Below are 21,875 nucleotides of genomic sequence, written 5' to 3' on the forward strand. Positions count from 1 at the left end.
TTTCTTCTTTGATTTTCCTCTGTTCTTTCTGTCTGCTGTCTTGATTTTTCCAAGCACTAAATGGCCTTTATTGTGTCGATGTTTTTCATTTACTCAAACAAAGAAACAAAAAAACACACAAACAAACATACAAACAAACACACAAACAAAAGAAACAAGCAAACAAACAGTTCTATACACGACCCACATTGTGTGTGGTTGGCCAATAAACTTCCACAATAACGAAAACTTTGTAAAGGCAATGTTAAGTATAAAAAAACTGATGATTTTAGTCTTTTGTCTATCATTTATTGCTTGTACAGATACATGAATAATCTCCTAATGTCTTTAGTTTATTATAATATGTACAGATATTTCAATAGCCTCTGAATGTCTGTAATTTATCATAACATAATATACAAACGTTTGAATAACTCTCTGAACGTTTTTAGTTTATTATAACATGTACACATCAATGGTTCTCAACCAACCAGCTGCGTATTTTGACTTCACAGTGGAATTTATTTTCAGCGCTATGATGTCAGTCTGTGTAGTTTGCTTCTGCGATCAGCTCATGAATAATGAATATGATCCCCAAAAAATATGAGAATATGAAACAAAATGCCCAAATTGTTATATTAAAAAATGATGAACCCAAGAACATAATTAGGTACTACATGTATTTACGTTTAGTTGTTTTTTCTGTAAACATAATAAAAATGTGTAAAAGACGTCTTGCTTTACAGGATATTATTAAATACTTTCACACTTGAGCATACTATGGGGAAAGTAGACATGACTACGCGTTTAAGAATAAAATGCTTCGATCTGTGATTGGCCGGTCTCTGATCCTATCAGTTCTGGTCCTCGCACAAGAAGTAGGTGTTTGGCACGGATGTGCCGCAATTGACCGCGGTCATCTTCAGACTTGGAGTTTTGGTCAAGGCCAAGCAACGTGCGCCATTTTCCTCAGCTGGCTCCGTGGTTGCCCAGTTGAAGAAAGTTACCTGGGTCAAATTTTGGAAAACAAAGACATAATTTGTCTTTCTTTTGTTAGGTAGAGAGAGAAAGAAAAACAGAGAGGAGAGAGAGGAGGGTAGAGAGAGAGAAAAAAATAGAGAGAAAGAGAGAGAGGGGGGAGAGAGAGAGAGAGAGAGAGAGAGAGAGAGAGAGAGAGAGAGAGAGAACGGGAGATAAATAGAACGAGAGAAGGGGCGGGGGTAGCAGTATAAAGACATGAGAGAAAATATAAGATGAGGCAAGATAGGAACATGTAACTATAATTGATATTACATCAGAAGAACTAAAGATGACATAATATTATTGCATAAGATGAGGCAAGAGGAGACGGGCTGCTAAGGAAATACATAAGAAAAAATGAAATGAGATGAAAAGAGGAGATACAAAATGAAAAGAGACAACGTGGGATGGGAAGAGATGAATGATTTCTTAAGCATAGAAGAAATACATTTCCCTGGGACCGACTGTGGGGAGAAATTCAACAATGAATACTCTAATATTTTAGCAGGGATATTTTAAATTGTCATGAGCGTGTTACTCAATTTCTATTTTTTTTTTTTTATATATTCATGAAAACGCAATGCTTTGATCGCCGTTATTCACAAAGCATTTTATAAAAACTAATATCATTTTTGTACGGATCAAGCAATAATCATTGCTTGCAATAGGCATGAGTTTGATTTATTACATGGTAAAATCATTCCATTTCGTTTATCGGTCTCAGTGCCAGCATGTCGTATCTCACGCAGCCCTGAAATGCTGGGTTGCAGTAACCTGCTGCTAGATGACTTTGCTTTAGTCGGCCAGTTGTTCAAATGGTCTACGCTCAAAATTTTGATTTGCTTATAAATTGCGATATCGGTTGCTTGGGCCCAAGAAATATTTTGTTAAAATTCAAATTTTAAATGTCGAAAAAAGCAAACAACAAAAATTGAATAAAGTTGTTAAAATTGTTAAAAGAAAGAAGCATTTAGAGTCCAAGTTATGTTGATGGGTGTGTTGAACGCTTGCAATAAATAATATAATATATAAAAGATAGTATCTACCTCGTCCCCGGTCCCCTGCCAGAACCAGTCGGTGCGTCCGGCGCTCCTGCGACCACTCACAAGGACGAGTCCATTGTCCTTTACAAGGGGAGCTGACAAAGAAGCGAGATCAGGATTAATCAGGGGTGAAATGCGAAAAGTGATCTGGGTTTCGTTCGCTTGTTTTGAGATTTCTGTTTGTGCATGAGCTGCTTTTGTTTTACTTATGGAAGGTGTTTTGGGGCGGGGGAGGGGGGGGGATTTTGTCAATTTTCGAATAACGGTCTGATGGTTGTTAGTAGTAGAAAATTACTGATCTGTCCTACTTCTTCATTATCCCTATAGTAGCCTTGTCCTGCTCCTGCTTTTTCTTAGCCTTAACATGGTTGTAGTTGTAGTTGAACCTCTAAGCTTCCTTTTAATTAAGCCAGATAAACTCCCTTATTGTACATAAGTAGGTCACTTTGAAGGCAAAAGTTCTTTCAGCAAATAGAAGAATGTCAAAGAAGGAAAGAAATAAGAGATGATAAAGAAAGCAAAAGAGAAAGAGGGAGTGGGGCGGAGAGTGATTAAGACCATTCCCTTTGAAAACTTTTGAAAAGTTCAGTTAGCAGCTACCTCCGCTTAAGAGCAACCGAGGCTTGCTTCCCCTGGGAGTTACAGTCAGGCAGACACCACTGAAGGAGTATTGTGAGCAGCTCTACTGTTGGGGGTCGCTTCGTCTCTTTAAAGTATACAAAATTCAGCACCGATGGTGTAACTAGTTAACTCCTCGCTTTAGGTATCAGAGGAAGAAGTTCAGTTACCTGCTTGGAGAAGACATTTTATTGAGAAAGTCCCTCTGTCGGCTTGAATCAGCATCCCACACAGGTTGGTCTTGTAAGGTACAGTCGAAAGAGCCTACTCTCTAAATGAATTTTGTGATTTTGTCTTGCACTTTCACAATCATTACAATGTAAAAGTGGCCAACGTGTTCCTACTAAAAACTGTGCAAGTCTACTTGGAACTTACCAATGTTCTCTTCGATTCCATTCAACTCATCTTGATTCTGTATCTCCACAAGCGCAAGGTTCTCCTTCTCACATGTAGCCTACGGATACAGGGATTAGCCCGTGATACAAACATATCAAGGTGGGAACAAGGAATCTAAATACATGGATCTATTCTTTTACAAAAACTGCCATATGAACTGTGAAAATAAAACTCGCAGGTTTCCATTCTACAAGCTTTTAAGATGTACAAATTGAGGACCAAGCTGAATGTCCTGATACAACCCGAGGTGGAAAGGGATGTTGAGATGTATTTAAATTCCGTTTGAGAGGAAGGAACGTAGAGATAAAAAGGTTTTTTAAAAATAGATAATAAAAAAAACCCAAACATTTACCTTGCTTTCACTAATTTCAGAGAAGCAGATGATTTTGCAACAACAAAAAAAAGAAATTATGATACCTGTCTACTGTTGGTTTTTTTCTCAATAAACTCGTTTTTTTTAGGTGGCACAATTGTTACAGCAAGAATCGTTTGATTAAAATACATAATCTTATTAAACTCCGCATGTTTTCTTGTTTCTTTCTTTCATTAAACTAACACAAAAAATGAACAAGCAAATCGAAAGATGACCAACAGACCTGGGCATAGTAGGTGCTGTAGGGTCTGTTCTCTCGGGTAATGAGGAAGTAGGTGGAGTTCCCGAGGAAGAAGAAATTGATGATGTGGTCGGGGCCATCTGTGGATAATAAGAAAGTGAAAGCGTTCAGATGACAGTAATAATATGTGATCATTATGGAGAAGTAAGCTTTTTATTAAGGATTTCAGTGCTTCGCCTGGGTATTGTTAAGACACGTCAAAAAATGACCTTTGGAATTTTTTCGTTCTCGACCAGTAAAGACGATTTGGCTCTGCTCATGACGGTCTTATTGGTTTTGGAATATTTATTGGAACCGGTTTTTATATTTAGAGTGTTGCCTCAAACAAGAAAACTGCTTTTATTAATAATCTTCCTGGGGCCAGTCAGGCAGGTAAAGATGGAAAGCGGTGAGGGGAGGGCATATTGCTGACGCAGACAGCGGATAAATTGGAGTTGAGTAGGGAAAAGTTTGGGTAAGATGAAAATGTCACGAGCAAATACAAAAAAAACCCAACTATGAGCGATTTCGAATGTCTCATACTATGAAACGATACTTTTGGTGCACAACTAGTTTTGGTCGCACCTATGCTTAAGTGATTAGGCTGATGAATTGCAACCAAAACGTCGTGGGTTCGAATCCCTTTGGGGGCCTCATCGGGGGCTTGACCTTTGGTCCTTGGGAAGGCCACTTCACCCAGGTGGGAATGGGTACCCAGCCATAGGCATCGAAAGCTCTTGTTACTTTGTTACAGTTTGAGTGCGATATTGGCTGCTTGTGCTGCATGTGTACCCTCTCCTGGAGTAGTAAAAGTTGTAAAGCGCCTAGAGTAGTAGTAGTAGTAGTAGTAGTAGTAGTAGTAGTAGTAGTAGTAGTAGTAGTATATTTTTTTTTATCTGAGATGTTTTAAAATGCTATTCTGTTGGCACTCGGAGAAGAATGTGTCCCCTACTGTGCGTTCTCAAACGTATCTCGACTCTGGAGAGAGGGCATGTTGAGATACTGGCTCTAATGACTATCAAAGTATTGTAGCGACATGAACATAGCATATTATTAATGTTCCATTGCTTCACTGGTCTGAAGAGAGAAAAATATAGGACGGTAAATAGTGAAATATTTGAAAAAAACATACCTTCTGCCACTGTCGCATTTTGAATTTCTGGCTCTGTGGGAAAAGAAAAATAGAAGAGTGAATGAAATCTTCTGAATGACTGAAATAAAACCATAAATGATAATCATTGAAATTCATTGTTAAAATTTCGTATATTGTGCAATATTTCAATTCAAGCCAATATTTATTATACAAAACGTAACTACGCCAAATGGGCAAATAAAATATAAGCTGTGCATGGGCTCATAAAAGGCCTGTCAGCGCCTACAGAAAACGTCAGCTTGCTTAATTGGTGATACATTACACTTGGGCGCCATGTGTCGCATAATGTAACCACAGATGTGGTCGAAAAAAAGATGCGCGTAATCGTTTTCTTTCTGGGGTGTTTTTTTTTTTCGAGGGAAAAAAAGGGAGGGGGGGGGGGCGATTTCCTTTCTTTTCAACAAAAGGCAAAAAGGCAAAAAACATTAGAACACTTCAGATGAAGGTCATTGAGTCAGAAAGTCAAACGTGTAAGATTATTTTGGGAAAGTGATAAAGTTTATTGGAGTCAAAAAGTCATTTTTTTTCGTAAACTCCCCTCTCAAATGATCTTTTCGAGACTTGGGCCGAGGGGGACTTTTTAAGCAGTTTTTTTTCTCGTTATTTTGGTTCTTTCTACATTAATTAAGCGTACCCTGGCCTGAGAACTTATTCGCTGTAAATTTTGTTCCGGATACAACTCAGCAAATTCACCAAAAGGAGAAATGAAAAGCAAAGAACATTCCCCTGTAATCATTGGTTAGAGAGAGAAACGTGATATAAGTAGTGGAAAACAAGCACAAGTATGAAAATAAGAGATTTGCATGAAATCAACGTGATAGATATCATCGGTGAAGACGCTGTGAACGAATAAAACAGTTTGTTGCTATTGTCCTGGAAGACTGCATTGCTTTATATGTTTGACGGATTAATACGAAAGTGTATGTGGTTAAAAAGAAAAATCACATTTCTTTCGTTCCTAACTAATATTTTCTGTCTTTGGAAAGTTGTTTAAATTAGTGTACTCTTATATTATTTTGTATTTACTTTTCAGATAAGCAATACCAAGAAAACTCTATTCCATGTAGGACTCAGAAGTTCAAGGTTTATATTTTAGATATTAATTCTTTATTAACTACATATAGACACAAAATGCGTTTGGTCAGTTCGCATAATATCCATTTTGTACAGCTCTATCAACATAAAAATATCATACTTTTTGGAAATAACACTTATTGTCAAAAAAATTTTGCGGACAATCATGATGATTTTTAGTTGGGCGAGGTGCTCTTCACAAGATGCAAACTGTTTACTCAATGCTTGTTGTAATTTTTGTTTGTAACGTTTTGTTTTTCTGTTGTTTTTTGCATATCATTATTCTTTTTGTTTTGCTTTCTTTAAGGTTTTATCATGTATGCATAATGTGAGGCATCGTGGTGAAATCAGGCGCTCATCAAAATAAGAAAATCAAAGAAATCGGCTTGGGGGGGGGGGGGGGGGGTGGAGATACCCATTTTTTCTAGTTTTCTTTCTTTTCTTTTTTTTCTTTTTTTTGCTCAACACCTTTTATATTCATTAAAAACAATTTTTGTTTTCAAATTTTACCGGGAAACATTGATTGAAGGCACACAAAAATGTTAATTTTCAGTTTCCAAGGACTCTCAGGCTATGGATGTCACCAAACGTTGGTGGCCATTTTCTCGCTTATTTTACCTCTAAAACCAGGCAATCCTGACCTTCTTTAATTGCAAATATTTCAACTTCTATTCAACATACATATTTTTTTCACCAAACGGAAGGCAAAAGAACAGGTTTTAAGATAATACCGATAACCTCAAACGCCCCAAAAATGACGAGCTCCTGATTCCACCACGTCGTGACACATAATAATCATCTTCTCAATTGCTATTTTATTCATTTGGAAATTCCAAAGACGTTTTCAAGTTATCGAGGAATGTTTACGATTGTTGTTCCTTTTCCTACATTTTAAAAAAAAGTGGTAAGTCGTAATCAATTTCCAGTTATACTCTCTTACATGTACAGCAGCATTCACTCTCACTATGGGAGATGCATAAGCAAAAAATGAAGATAAAAAAATTACGCTTTTCATCTCTCGATTGTGTTCGTTATCCTCACGAAAAAGGCAAAGCTGGTATTATAAATTCCTGAGGCCACTCAGCGTGTACAAGACTATAGGGGCATCTACTGTTGGAACGAAAGCAACATGAAGTGGAGCTAGCTGTACAGAAGGAACATTGTGGATCTGTTATTTCTAAGCAGATCCGTATTTCGATTTACAAAATTATTCAAGCACAGAATTTTGACAGAAAAACAGAACAGTCTCAAAACCATCATCAGTTCTGGTCTTGCATAGAAAACATAACTCTTTCCAATATGTTTCTGTTAGATTTTTATTTTTTATGTTATTTTCTTTCGTTTTCTTTTTCTAACATCCGTTTATACGAGTACGGGATTGGGAGCCAGTTCAAAACTGTATCGTGACTTCTATGGGTCAGAGATTCCCAGATTTGAACTTTGCCACATTGGAGGTATTGAAGTCCGCTGAAACATTAGCGCCAGTTCGCGCTCGTAGAACGTCAACTCCAGTGGAAGCCTGCTGTACTTTAGCACTGGTATATGTTTCTATTAAACTGGATATACTAGTTGGCTCTGGTGGGATATTGGTAACGGGGGTGTTCTCCGGATCTTCGGCAACATTAGAGGATGTTGGTACTTTAGCAGGAGTGAAAATCTCTGAAACATTGGAGGTAGTATATTTCTCTGATACTTTAGCATTAGTGGTCATACGTTTCTCACTCTCAGCAGTAGTGGTTATTCGCACTTCATGTATAACAGAAGTATTCAGTACACTGGCCTGGGACAGTTTAGAACTGGAAGTATTCTCCGGCACATAATTTAGACCAGGGGAGGTCTCTGATACTTCTTCCCTAAAGTTGGTCTGTTGATGAAGAGTAGAAGTGTTGTCTGGTACATTTGCATTAATTAAAGTATCCTCCACATTTGTAACTGTGTCTAGCACACTAGATGCAGTAGAGATCGCGGTCTGGTCAACACGTGTGACTGTTTCCCGAGCTTCAAAAGCTTCATTGTTAGGGAAGGTTTCTGATACATGTACATCAGAATCGGTAGAGGATTCTTGCAGTTCAGAACCAGTAGAGATTCTTGACAAACCAGAACTAGTGGAGAACTTTTGCACATCGGAAACTGTGGGGATTCTTAATACATCTGAAATAGTAGGGATCTCTGGCACGTCAGAAACAAAGGGAATTTCTGGTACATCTAAGATAGAAAGGGTCTCCGGTATATCAGTAACAGAGGGGATTGATAGCATGTCAGAAACGGTTGGGATTTCTAGCATAATATTCGAAATAGCACCGGTCTCAGACGCCTCAGAAATAATGGAGATTTCTGGAACATTAGAAGTAATTGGAATTTCTGGTACATCAGAAATAGTGGCGGCTTCTTGCACATCAGAGACAGTGGGGATTCCTAGAAATTCTGAAATAGCAGGGATCTCTGGCCTATCAGAAATAGGTGAGATTCTTAACGCATCTGAAATGGTGGGAATCTCTGGTACATCAGTAGCAGAGGGAATGTCTGACATATCAGAAATAGTTGGGATTTCTGGCATTTTAGAAAGTGCTCTGATCTCAGGTGCTTCAGAAATAATGAGTATTTCTGGCACATCAGGAACAGTGGGAATCTCTGGCACATTAGTAATTGTGGGGATTTCAGGCGCATCTGAAATGGTGGTGATCTCTGGTACATCAGTAGCAGAGGGAATTTCTGACATATCAGAAATGGTTGAGATTTCTGGCATATTAGTTATAAGGGGGATTTCTGGCACATCAGAAACATATGTATTTTCTAGCTCATGAGACATGGAGGGAATTTCTTGCCCATTAGAAACAGTGGAAACTTCTGGCACATCAGTAGTAGAGGGGTTATCTGGCATATCAGAAACGATGGGAATGTTTTGTATATCAAAGACAGTGGGGTCTGTTATTACATCAGAAACAGTAGATATTCCTAACACGTCTGAAATAGCTGGGATCTCTGGCATACCAGACACTTTGTGAATTTCTGACATATCAAAAGTAGAACTGATCACAGGTTCTTCAGAAATAATAGAGATATCTGGCATATCAGACATAGTGGGATTTTCTGGCACTTCAGAGACAGTGGGTGTTCCTAAAACACCTGAAATGGGGGGAATCTCTGGGACATCAGAAATAGTGGAAGTTTCCTGCAAATCAGAAATGGTGGAGAACTTTGGCACATCGGAGACAGAAATTGCATTAGAGGTAGACTCAGCTATAATATTTGATTCAATGGCGTCAGCGTACGTATTTAGTACTCCGGCTTTCACGGATGTCTTCTTTGGACCTTCACTCCTGAAGCGTTCTTGCTCACTGCTACCAGTGGATGTCTTTGTTCTAATGGTGATAGTTGAAACAATCGGCTCAGTGGCACTAGGTGTAGTCTCCAGCAAATCGACAAGACGTGAAGCTCCAAAACTACTCGCACTATTGAACATTTCTGGTGCCTCAGTAGGAGGGATGGTAACGGTGTCTTTAACTCCATTAGTGCTCTCCAGCAAATCCTGAAGGGTAAATGTTTTAAACCCGCCAGGAGCAGTTGAAGTTTCAAGCAGAGAAGTAATGGCATCTGACTCTGAGACACCATCTTGAGATGAGGTCTCGGGGACATTAGAACTGGGGGAGGTAGCTGTCATTTTTGCACGAGATGGCATCTTTGTTCTGCCGGCAACTGATGAGGTGGAAAGGATGTCTGAACTCGTCTGGGCTTCAGGAACTGTAGCGTCAACAGCGCTTTCTGGGATACCGACTGTAGCAGCAACACAAGGCTCCACGGGACGTACTTTTCTGGCTGAAGGCAACACCAGACGTAGTGCAAGATTATGACAAGGGCCAGCATCCAGAACAAAGAGTGCATAGACAAGAAAAACTACACAAGGCAAAAAACAAGCCAATAAAAGGAAAAAATAAACCAACAGGAACAAAGAAATATCAAGAAAGTCGGACTCGCATGAATCAGTTATATTCATTTGGTTAAGTGTTTAGTCTTCTCTACTACAATATGGTCCCAATGCACATAAATTGTTTCAGAATGTGGAAGGAAAGGCTTTGTGTTCAAGACCATAAACTGTTGAGCCGACGATGACATAGACAATTACCATATATGTCTCTTTTTGCTTTTGCTCTCCTTCTCTGTCTTTGTCTGTGTCTCTGCGTCTCTCTCTCTCTCTCTCTCTCTCTCTCTCTCTCTCTCTCTCTCTCTCTCTCTCGCTCGCTCGCTCGCTCTTGAGCTATCTATCTATCTATCTTTGTCTATCTGTCAATCTATCTATCTATTTATTTATCATCTATCTATTTATCTATCTATCTATCTGTCTATTTTTCGGGGCTCTCGTGGTGGAAAGGTTACGGTGTTCGCTTTTCATTCAATAAGTCTAGTGTTCGAATCCGAACAACAGCGACGTACTTTTTTTCTCAAAACCTTTCTCCTTTCACCTCCATTACTGCTCTCTAGCAATGTTCTGTCTTCTGTTTTCGTCTCCAGTTTCTTCCCTTATTCCCTCACCTCATTCCCCCCTACTCTGGGGTCCTGACTCTTTCTGCAGCCTTTCTACTGCTACTCCTTGGCTCCTTCTTACTGCTGTCTTTCAGGGACACCCCTGATCTTATGGTAGGTAAGATCTACAATGTAGACTTCTAGGATAAGAGCGAAAATTCTCGGAGGTCCCGCGTGCAAGTTGCACTCGTTAAAGATCCCTTGGTGGTCCAAAATCGATAAGAGTGGGCTTCGGCCGGCACCAGTGCAAAATTAATAATCAGTTCCTACCAAACTAAAAATGTTTAATGTGCTCCTCGCTCTCATTTGACCTTATGCAGTTGCGAGCACCGTAAAACTCGTACCACAAAGAATAAAAATGTGTATCTGTCTATCGAGATATCTATCTATCTATCTATCTATCTATCTTTGTCCTGGCACTCATGTGACCTTATACAGTTGCCAGCGCCTTACTAAACCTAAAACTGTCTTTGTCACTGTATCTAGCATACAAGTATGTGTTTGTTTGTTGGGCTTATGTACATATATAATATGGATACATACATAAGCTCATGTGTCAAGCTGCAGATGATCCCAATATAACCTAACATCGCAAAATAAACAAACAAAACAAATCTGATTTATCGGATATTAGACACATCAGTGGCCATACTAATAATGCATCCGCTAAACGTATGGTCTGTTCAAAGGCTACTGGATTAGATTAACAAGTCAATCTGCTGTTCGTAGAACTGAGTATATACGTTTTGTAAAACTATGTAACACCTCCTCCCCCCCTTTTTTCCCTCACCCAACCATTCCTAACCCCTAGTGGTATCCTGCCTGTCTACAACGATCAACACGTGCCTGTCTCCAGCTTGGTAAGCTTTTGCTCCAGGGTTCCGATAGAAGCGTTGAAGGCGTCCATTTTGGAGCCCAACGACTCCACAACGGATGCGAGTCTGAACAGGTACTCGTCTGAAATAAAGAACATAAAGGTCGTGCAGGCATGCAAAACTAGACTAGCGTGATTTGTAAAACAAGGCCATGAACTGCTTCTACGGTTTAAAGACACGATTTCAATTGACAGACCTACAAAAAAGAAAAGTGCATTACATAGTAAAAAAAGAAAAGATAAAAAATGAACAAGGGCACAAATATCTCTGCTTAAACTCAAAAGTACAAAAAGCACAAAATAAACCTGCACAGTTTCAGATTGAAAGAGAAATCTTTTATTAGAAACATTTTCAACCAAGTCCACGGTCAGGCTTATTGTACAGGGTGACCCAAACAAAAAAAACTGCACAACTTTTTTTCAAAATAACTCACACAAAATTTGTGCTAGAATGTAGTAATTTGGAACAGATATAATTCATTCAAAATGAATTTGTTTGACATAAAATTAACCCAAAAAAAAACTTTTCGAAAACGGAAATAAAAACCACATATAAGAGCAAAATGCACCAGTTTAAAAGATCTTATAAGGAAATTCATGAAATGATCGGTTTGTTTCTTTCCTTTCCTTTTACTTTTAAAAATCTAATCTTTTTATTCCTGTAATATTAAACAATTATTCTTTTCTCCTACAGAGTTTTAAAAATATTTTTTATATTGTCGAATTCAGAGAACCAATGGTCTATATATGTCCTCCTTTGGACTCAGCACATTTTAACACGTCGTTCATAATATTCAGTGGTGGCCAAACACAAGGATCCACTCACCCATGGGTACTCAAAGACATACACACATTACACCTTACAGTATGGAGCTGTTTCTAGAGACAATAGGGGGAGGGTGAAGTTGCCCAAATAGACAGCGTTTGTGGAGTTGATAATCTGAAAGGGGAAAATGGGTTTTGCCAAGGAACCAAATGTCATAGAGGAAATGTTCGCGCTTTTCAAGACGATCGAGGAATCACTAATACGTTGCTATCCTCTGATAGCTTCACGAACGGGAAATGGTACAGTCGTAGATGAAGATCTGCCTTGAGAATGCGGACCGTTGAGATGTAGGAAAGTCATTGCTGCGACATCGTCTATGAATACACGTTTCATTGGGCTCATCTGCTGAATTCTGCACCCTGGTGAGGTTTAAAGGGGTGCGAACGGTGTGTGTTTGACCTGAAGTGGTCGTTTTGTCTGGGAAATTTTAGTTCTGATTCTCTACAGGTTCTGACTGATGGGCCATTTCCACCCTTGATATCAAAGAAGGCCTTCAGGGCACTTAACATCATTTCCGCATCATGTGCGAAACTTACGAAATTAATAAGTTGGTGGTGACTAAATGTTCAATACAAAAAGCTCTCTCCTCTTTACTAATCTTAACCATGATCTCAGCTGGCAAAGGAAACTTGAGAAAAATGATCTTCAAACTTCTTTTGGCCTGTTAGACTACTGCAGTTTGCAATATGGCACAATCGTTGAGACTTTTAGTGGTTGGCCTATTGTGAACTCGTGCGTTATGCTACAAAAATGGGCACATAGTTGAAAATGGGTTGCATTTTTACGCGCTGTGTAAAGCAAAATATTTTGTGGATTATCTAAAATGAATATCAGAACAAATTCTTTTTAACTTCAAAATTAATGTTGTGCATATGTTTGAAACGTAAAACTTCAGTGTGGGGGAAAATATTAACAAAAAGTTGTACATGGTTTTTTTTTGCTCACCCTGTATATCAACACGTAAAATCACGAGGGAACCAATGATCGCTTAGTGCCTTATCCTTGATATAGATTATGGTGTTTTCTCGACAGTCAATGTAACAGAATACGAACATTACGAAATTTTTCCATGGATGTTTAAGATTTGCCTAGAAAATAAAATCTTAGTTCCGTTCTTTTGCCTTTAGAGTGGTACAGTCTGTATGTGTCTATAATATTTGAGTGACCACTTCAGTTTGGTGAACTGGGCAGTGGAATATAATAATATTAGGTTGAAACTACGTAGCTTGGAAATTTGCGGATTTTTATTGTTGATGATTTTTCTAAAACTGTTGGGTGAAACTCTGCTTTGAAATGTGTTCGCATGACCGCTGAACGTTTCAGATTGTCATATCACTCTCTATCGTGTAAAACATGTTAACAGTCTTATTTTTTGTAGAACTTGTCCTTGAGAGTGTGTACCACACTAACCTCGGGGGTTGAGGGTTGATAGTGTAGGGTCCTCTGTGGTTAGGTCCAGGGTTGTTCCCTCTTCGAAGAAAGAGGGCACGGTTGTGGCGGCGGCTGCCTCCTCTTTCAGCAGCTGTTGTTCTGAGACAAACAGACGAGAAACAGTTGATAAGTCTGTTTCCCAGACTGAGTCGTCCAGTGTCTATTTTTCTCACTAATTTCTTTCTTTTTTTGGGGTATAGACATAACAGAAGAAAGGCTACCGAAAATATTAAAGAAACAGGACAGCTTAAACGAATTTTCCCCTTCTTCTTAAGGGATTCGATGGTCTACTTGCACGTAACCTTAAGACTAGAGTTCACACCTGACTCTTATGTGCAACGAACAAACGCCTTAGCTTACTCTGTGATGTAAATCTATTAGTCAAGCAAAGGTAAAAAAAAATCGAAACTGTATAGGAAACACCCTTAGCAACACGGCAAAGTCATTTAAAAGGCAGGACCTCCGAATATAACGATCACCTCCCATAGGACAAACCAAATGGGAAAAATCGTGAATAGTGCTTTTCCCAAGGACACAACACCGGGCCACGCTGAGCATCGAACTTTTGAACCCACAGGCTCACAATTACAAGTCCGGTAACCTAACCACAAGACTGCCCGCCTATACGCTACAGCTCAAAAGAGCTCTGGCCGCGTGCTCAAAGGGTTAAAGGGCACGTCCAATAATTTTTTTAAAGTACAATTCACTTAACTGAAACAAGAACTAACAATACTGTCTCGGCAAAAACGCTCTTGCAATAATGGGGTAGAATGAAAAGCTTTTTTAAGCATTATAACAAGCATGATGACTGGAGATGCTTCGAGGTTCGAGCATAGAAGGTCGACATGTTTGTCAACAGTTATTCTAGCTGAAGATCATTTGCGTTACTGCTGTTGGGAGGTTCCTGTTCTTGTTTGACTGGGTAGGGCACTTGCTGACTAAGATGCATAATATGAAGTCTACAAAAAGGCGTTCTCTTTGTTCATTTTACTCTGATGCTCTTAGTTTTATGTTTACGTACGCTCAGAGAAGAAAAAGAAGGTACAAATCGAGCAAGTGTGACAGGTGTGTGGAAATGTAACTCACAAGACCATGGTGTGAAAATTGGAAGTGTAAAAGTGACGTAAGGAGGAAATTTTACTTGTGCGTTTTCTCCACCCCATATGTCGGCGACCAAAATTTCGGTTTTCTGTTGTTAAATATATTATTTTTGTGATGAGAAGACGCAAAGAGAGTATAGCTTCGACAAACAATTTTTGACATATTGCCTTTGACAAGTAGGACGAATACTCCGTATCTATATAATACAGACATACAAAAGCAAAAAAAACTTACACACACAGATGTTTCTACACCTAAACACATTTGCACATGCAGAAAAAAGAGAAAGCAGAACAGAAAAAGACACACGCATACATAAACACACAAAAACACACACACAAAGAGATAGATAGGCAGAGAGAGAGAGAGAGAGAGAGAGAGAGAGAGAGAGAGAGAGAGAGAGAGAGAGAGAGAGAGAGAGAGAGAGAGAGAGAGAATAATAAGCGCGCCAAAAAATACCTGCTGTGATATTATCCACCCTCCCTTGCAGTTCCACCACGGTGCTGTTAATGTCCAACATGGACTTCTCAAGCTTGTCTAGTGATACCAGCAGGCGATCTGTTACAGGGTCTGTGTAAAATATATATTATATATATATATTATAATACATTTAGAAAAAAACAACAGGAATGAGGAGGGCGGAGAGTCTGACGGGCTTAGGTTAGTATATTTTTACTCATCAATTTCAACAAAATGAAAGAAAATGTATTTCTGAAACAAGATTTCCAAATCAAGATGTGTGAGCTGAATTACTTCAACAGAAGGTTTATCAAAGTTACGAACGTTGACAGCAGAATATCAAGTCAAATGTATTTAGATCTATAGCATATCTATATGTCTATCTACATCTAGATCAATCTATCGATCGATCTCATTTTATATTTCAATAATACTACATATCATATATAAAAATAACCATAATATTATATTATACTTACATAACATATAGATTTAACAGAGGAATACTTTTCAATGCTCCACTACAGAAGCCTGTCAAGAGAATTCAATACATTGATCTAAGCTTGGTTGTACATCTGACGTGCTGTGCTTTGACTTCCATAAATGTGTCTCAATGTGGACAGCGTAATAGTATTGTTATAAATAAAGATAGAATTGAAATGCGACAACAGTTTTTGATGAAACTAGAGAGAAAGTTAGTCTGTGGAACAGAGGTCGTTTGGGAGATGAGACAGACAATAAGTCTGCTCACTCACAGTCACAGACAGAACGGTGCTTAAAAACCAAACCAACAACAGGAAGCTAACCTAGCAGGTGAATTTAATTGTACGTGCAGGAATCACACCAATGGTCAGACAGAAAGGAGAAAATAGAGAGAGTAAACTGTGCGGATGTGGGGAGGCTGATGGGTTTCTAAAGAAGAAAACTTTGTTGTTCTTTTTTTCTTTCGGTCTTTTTTTTGTTTGTTTGGTTGCTTTCTGCGTGTGTTTATTTGTTTGCTTGTGTGTTTGTGTGTTTGTTTGTTTGTTTGTTTGGGGGGAAATGGTGCTGGTGGGGTGGCAGGGTTGTATTCATGTTGTTGTTGTTGCTGCTATGTTTATTTTGGTAGCCTTTTCTTTTTAAACTTTTGTTTACTTATCTATTTACAGGGAGTAATATCTATTTAATTTTTCTTATTTAGTTTTGTATTGTACTCTTACTCTCTGAAAAAGCAGCAAAACAGAAGTGGGGGGGGGGGGGGGGGGGACAACTGTGGTTGAAAACTGAGACTAAAAATGTAGAGTTTTTACTCTTGGCTCAATGATCGAGTTGGAATTCGGTGCTCCGCGTTTAAAAAACCCTACAAGTAATGTAGTTCGAGGCAAAAGAATAGGAATTGATAAGATTTCTCAAGAGGCGCTTCTGCGTATTTCCATTGTTCTTAAGTTACACTTTGCGTGTGGCTACCTCATCAATCAAGCAGTTTCGACCTTATTAGCATACAAGTGACAACGTGACACCCTTGAGTTTCAACCACGTTAATTAACCTGCCCCACGTATTCAATCATTGTGCTGAAAAAGGCCTTTCTGTTAAATAGGCCCAAATGTACTCTCTTCATCCATACGGAGAGAGTAAAACTGAGCAGTTCCTTTCCTAAATTATTGGTCTCTAATGGGTCTCTTCTTTTCCCTCTTTTGGGGGGTTAAGTGTTTTACCGCGCTCACAACGGCATAAGATCATATACTGTCTCTGATAGGTCTCTGGGGTGGACAACAAGTAGGTTAATTAGTTGAATAAGTACAAACGGGCGGTGAAAAAAAGTAAGGTGGAACAATATTTTACTGTAGGATGTGTCTTAGCCAAGAATGGCCAGCTGAATATTCTCTCTCTCTCTCTCTCTCTCTCTCTCTCTCTCTCTCTCTCTCTCTCTCTCTCTCTCTCTCTCTCTCTCTCTCTCTCTCTCTCTCTCTCTCTCTCTCTCTCTCTCTCTCTCTCTCTCTCTCTCTCTCTCTCTCTCTCTGTGTGTGTGTGTGTGTGTGTGTGTGTGTGTGTGTGTATGTGTGTGTTTGGGTATGTTTGTGTGTGTGTGTGTGTGTGTTTTACTCTAGTCTTTTATGTCCCTCTGTTAGCTCTGCCTTTATTAAGCACCCCCACTCCCCCCCCCCCCCAAAAGGCAACTGAGCACAACGTTTGTAAACAGTTTCAATAAGTAATCAGTCCATATTTAAGGCTCGGGGTGGAAAGACATGTTATAAGATTATGTTTTGTAACTGTATAACGTTTACGCACCCATCAACACATATTACATCATTTAATAGGCACGCTGCTTCAACCCTGCTTATCTAGGCCAACCTAGGCGGAGAAAGATCCAGGAGACAGGCTTCGATACTCGAAAAAAACTCCCCCACACATGAATCAAACTGGCTCCTTCTGGGTGCAACAGCGTGAAGCCTAACAGTTATACTTGGGAGACGGTGTGTTACACTTGTGGATGAAAATGAAACGGTATTCCAAACTAACTGAACAGTGCATTTATTAGTGTGCAACGCTTTGATCGAATGTGTTTTTGGTTATGTCTAAATTGTTTTCCACCGAAATCAGGGGAGAATCGGAAATAGTTCAAAGAGTTAGACAGATAGACAGATGAACAGATTTGATTCATTCATCAGTTTGTTCATTCAACGGTTTAAACATACCTGCAGTTGTAACTCTGGCTTGGGCAACAAGAGTGGCCAGCTGCCCGTTGGCTCCGATGACTACTGCCTCACACGTGTACAGTCCAAGTTCGTCTATGGAAGGAGATGGCCAGACCAACTTCAAATAGGAGCCCAGTTCAGTCTGGAAAGACGTGGGATGAACAAGAGAGGCGCATTTTTCATCACATTCATGTTCACTTGTTTTCGATTCAGCTGTTAAAGTTGTACCCACCTTTACGTTTTTAGAACTGTCGTCGAAAGCGTTATCATCTTCGTTTTCGTCGTCGCTGTCACTGTCGTCTTCTTCCTCACTATTGTCTTCCTCATTGCTGTGTTCGTTCTCGTCATCGCTTTCATCACTCACTCCATCGTCGCTATCGTTGTCGGCCTTTTCTTCGCCCTCGTCGCCTTCCTTCTTTTCCTTTTCCTCCTCTTCCTCTTCCTCTTCTTCCTCTCGCTGCCCCTGATTGTCATTGTTATCATCTTCATCATGTGTCGCAAAGTACCGTATACACTCGTCTATAATACGAGTGATTTTTTTTTTCTTCTTTTTAAAAAAAATGAGGTCCCCAAAAGTACCCCCCCCCCTTTATTTCCGGCGTATATGCGTGACATACAGCAAGGATTGATTGGGCCCATAAAAGGAAAAGTAAAGGCGAATAGAATATTTTCCTTTGAACAATGACCTAATTATTAAAAATCTGGACATGTCATGCAAATTTATAGTGATGTCTCGATCGGAGCACATGCCACTCCAGTCTCACAAGTTAAATCAATAGCAATGCAACGCCTAGCAGTTCTTAAAGGTAGGACATTATATTTGAATCAAGGCTAGCACTTGATTTTATACATGTTGACCCCCCCCCCCCCCCAAAAAAAAAAAATATTAGAAATTCATCCCGTATTATACACGCAACCTACAGAAATGGACATGGGCATCTCTGCTGTAGCGGTTAGAAGCTTCCCTGTCGCTCTTAGGAAACCCGTGGTCTATTCCCGAGTTTGGAGAATTTTTTCCAAGTATCTCGGTCTTTCTTTTGGAACGTTGTATCCCTCTAAGCCCGATTGGCCCTGACAGTCAGGGTTGGAAGTCCGTCTCCAAAATGGTCTTAACTGTGTTGATGGGGGTGCAAAATGCCTACATTTTATAAGGGCAGGTTTTGGATTAAGAGTATTCCCCGAAATGGTTAAGTTGTGAGAACATTCGCTTGCACAATGAGACTTCACACAAAGTAGCATCGGCGTGTTATATAATTGAGTTTTATTTTTGCTTTATTTATCGGCGGTTGGTGGAAGAGAATGATATCGTTGGTGCTGGTAGCGTATTCATTAAAGACTTTTGAGTAAGTGGTTGGCAAGCGCTCTGGTGAGGTATGCTCCTTCTTTCCTATCAAACATCCATCTTCCTATTCTTTCCTCCTTCGTTTTGTGTTTGTTATTCTCTTGCAATACTCTAATCTTTAGTCCTTATACAAAATGCTTTGCCAGTGACATAAAACTCTTATTATAATCCCAGCCATATTGGGGTCGGCTCTTTGGGGGTGGCGAGGGTGGAAGCGTGGATCAATACTAATAAATGGATTCAAGAGCTTTCCAGTTGATCGTAAATCAATTAATAAAATTGTTTAAAAGCAAAACGTCACTCCTAGAACACCTTATATTCCTATAATGTTGAGTCCCCTTGGAAAGTTCAATCTCTTCTTTGTACCCCGTTGGCAATATTTCATCTACGACACTTGCCATCTCTTTAATAACAGTACATGTCGTAAGGTAATAAAACAAGAAAAAAGAGTACAGAAAAGTTACATCGAGCCAATCCTATTATACGGGTGCAAAGCATGAACAACCAATAGACAGCTGGAAAGAACAATTGAGACGACAGAGTTGTTGTTCATTAGACGCATGCTGCGTATCCCGTGGACAGCTAGAAAAACAAATTAATGAAGACGTCTTGGTTGAAACAAGTTGCAGACTACAGCTTATGACGAATATACGAAAGTGGCAGGCAAATTTCATTGGACACACAATGCGGAAAGAAGCATTGGAGAATATTATAACAACAGGCAAGTTTGATGGAAAGAGAGGCAGAGGCCGACAGAGGGAAAAGATACTGGACAAGTTGAGAACATGGCTGGGAGCAGCAAGAACAACAGACACCATTGCTGCAACGCAAGACAGAGTGAAGTGGGGGTCCATAATCGCCCACGCCAGTCGGCAAGGCACCGGAGGATGATGATGATTAAAACAACTCACAAAAGTAAACAGCAAGGCAAGGCATGACCATTTGGGTCAGTATAGTAAGGAAACGGTTCGACTCTCCTTTACACAAAGTATGTCATTTAAGAGACTCAATCTCAGATTGGAACGTCCCTCTGTGATACAACAAAGCCAAGTGTGTAGAAAGAAGCGAAAACCCCTCACTCTAAATTCCAAGACGCCCGGTTAAGGTATCGAACCAAGATTACCCACACTTCTGCTCAATGTGATATTAACGCTGCTGACTGTGTTTCGCAGAATGATTTAACAAAGCATAAATAGCAAATCGGCTCAAGAAAAATAACAAGTAAAAGTAAACTTTATCCCCTCATTTGCAGCTTACTTGACCTAGTATGCACTTCAGTGGCCATGACGCCATACCCAAAAGGTGATATGGACTTGTGTTATGAAGGGGGAGTCAAAATGTACGTTCATCCAAAAAAAAAAAAAGGACAGCAAACACATACATACCTCGAAAGATGTAATCTGACCAATCGTTGTGAGCAGTTCAAAACCAGGGTACAGGGTGGGTGTGGTTGGGGTGAGCGAGATCAGGGTAGCAATACGCTCAGACGCTCCGGTTTGAAGATTGCCCAGGGCATTTGTACGTCTGACAGAAAGAAGTAATTCTTCCTTAAATATCGTTACTATGTTGGACAGCCGTCTTTTTATGGTATCAATTTTGCAGTAACTTCGACTGTTTCTGTTTCCCTTGATTTTGTGTTGTTGTTGATGTTGTTGTTGTTATTATTATTATTGTTGTTGTTTTCGTTGCTGTCGTTGTTGAATTATAACTTTGTTGGAGTGTACACAATAATAGACAAATTGAGCCTAAACCAGATGAAGTCTACTAAAAAAATGATTATGTATGACAAACCGTAAATTGAAACAAAAGATTTAGAAGTTACATTTTGGAGATGTTTTCCTGTTATACGTCCATGGTTTAAGGCTTTATCTAAAGGGTCATAGTTACCGAGAGAGGTCTATAAAGCTACCCCCCTCCCCCCCCCCTTTCTGTACGCTCAAACAAAAGCCAAAAACATACAGACCGGATGAAAAGGTATTCATTTATTAAGACATCTGTTAACTGAGAGAGAGAGAGGAGTGAGAAAGTCTCACAAACGCATCCAGACACACACACACACACACACACACACACACACACATACATATATATATATGTATATTATATAATATATTCATATATGCACACTTTGTTGCCCAGGGCAGTTTTATATCTTGCTTGATTTGCTTACCTCACAATAGAAAGAGATACCACTTTGGCATCCTCATTCTCGAGCAGGGCGCAGTTGAGAGTGAAAGACGTTGTGAAGTCTGGCTCAATGACCTTTGGGGTCACTTTCATTTCCAGCTCAGCTCCTGGGGAACGGGGAATCGAAGGTTTAGTACAGTTGGAGGTCGAAGCTTTACTAGGCAGATCTAATTGTAGGTTGAAATGTTGTTTCTTAACCGCTTAAAAATGCATATTTGGCTTATTGAAACTATTGAGATAACAGAACAGACCTTTGGTTATGGAGCTTGTGAGCGTATGGAGGTGGATTTCCAGAACGGTTGACGTGTTGAAAAAAAAAAGTCAGGATGCCCTGAGTAAGGAGAATATCGTCAGCAGAGCTTTACATTTTCGATTATTTCCACTTCTGATTGTGTCGGTCCTATCGAATATGGACTTTAAATTCGGGAGCTCGACTTTTAAATTATAACCTTATAGTATTTTCAGGGGCGTTAAACCATACTATTTAGTTTCTATTTTATCTCAGTGCTGTTTCTGAACTTTTGGATAGTATACGACAGAGATGAAAGGTAGTCTAAGAAGGACACAATAACGTGCCTGATT

At 39.4% G+C, this 21,875-nt stretch overlaps 1 protein-coding gene across 2 annotated transcripts in view; it reads right to left on the bottom strand.

Annotated features, from left to right (window-relative positions):
• Positions 1-266: 266 nt before the first annotated feature.
• Positions 267-21,875, bottom strand: part of LOC101860995 — a 24,669-nt gene continuing 3,060 nt past the window's right edge. Inside the window, exons 2-12 of one of the 2 annotated variants that reach the window (XM_005105894.2) lie at positions 21,277-21,400; positions 20,492-20,630; positions 17,765-17,906; positions 15,089-15,199; positions 13,508-13,627; positions 11,244-11,354; positions 4,782-4,814; positions 3,653-3,750; positions 3,036-3,114; positions 2,046-2,137; positions 267-986 (exon numbers count right to left, since the gene is read on the bottom strand). In XM_005105894.2, the coding sequence (XP_005105951.1) occupies positions 834-986; positions 2,046-2,137; positions 3,036-3,114; positions 3,653-3,750; positions 4,782-4,814; positions 11,244-11,354; positions 13,508-13,627; positions 15,089-15,199; positions 17,765-17,906; positions 20,492-20,630; positions 21,277-21,400 (1,202 nt within the window). In that variant the 3' untranslated portion in view covers positions 267-833. The remainder of the gene's footprint in view (positions 987-2,045; positions 2,138-3,035; positions 3,115-3,652; positions 3,751-4,781; positions 4,815-11,243; positions 11,355-13,507; positions 13,628-15,088; positions 15,200-17,764; positions 17,907-20,491; positions 20,631-21,276; positions 21,401-21,875) is intronic. The other variant, XM_005105895.2, reaches the window with a different exon arrangement.

This window comes from Aplysia californica, unplaced genomic scaffold (genome assembly GCF_000002075.1).
Source record: "Aplysia californica isolate F4 #8 unplaced genomic scaffold, AplCal3.0 scaffold00500, whole genome shotgun sequence".
NCBI lineage: Eukaryota > Metazoa > Mollusca > Gastropoda > Aplysiida > Aplysiidae > Aplysia > Aplysia californica.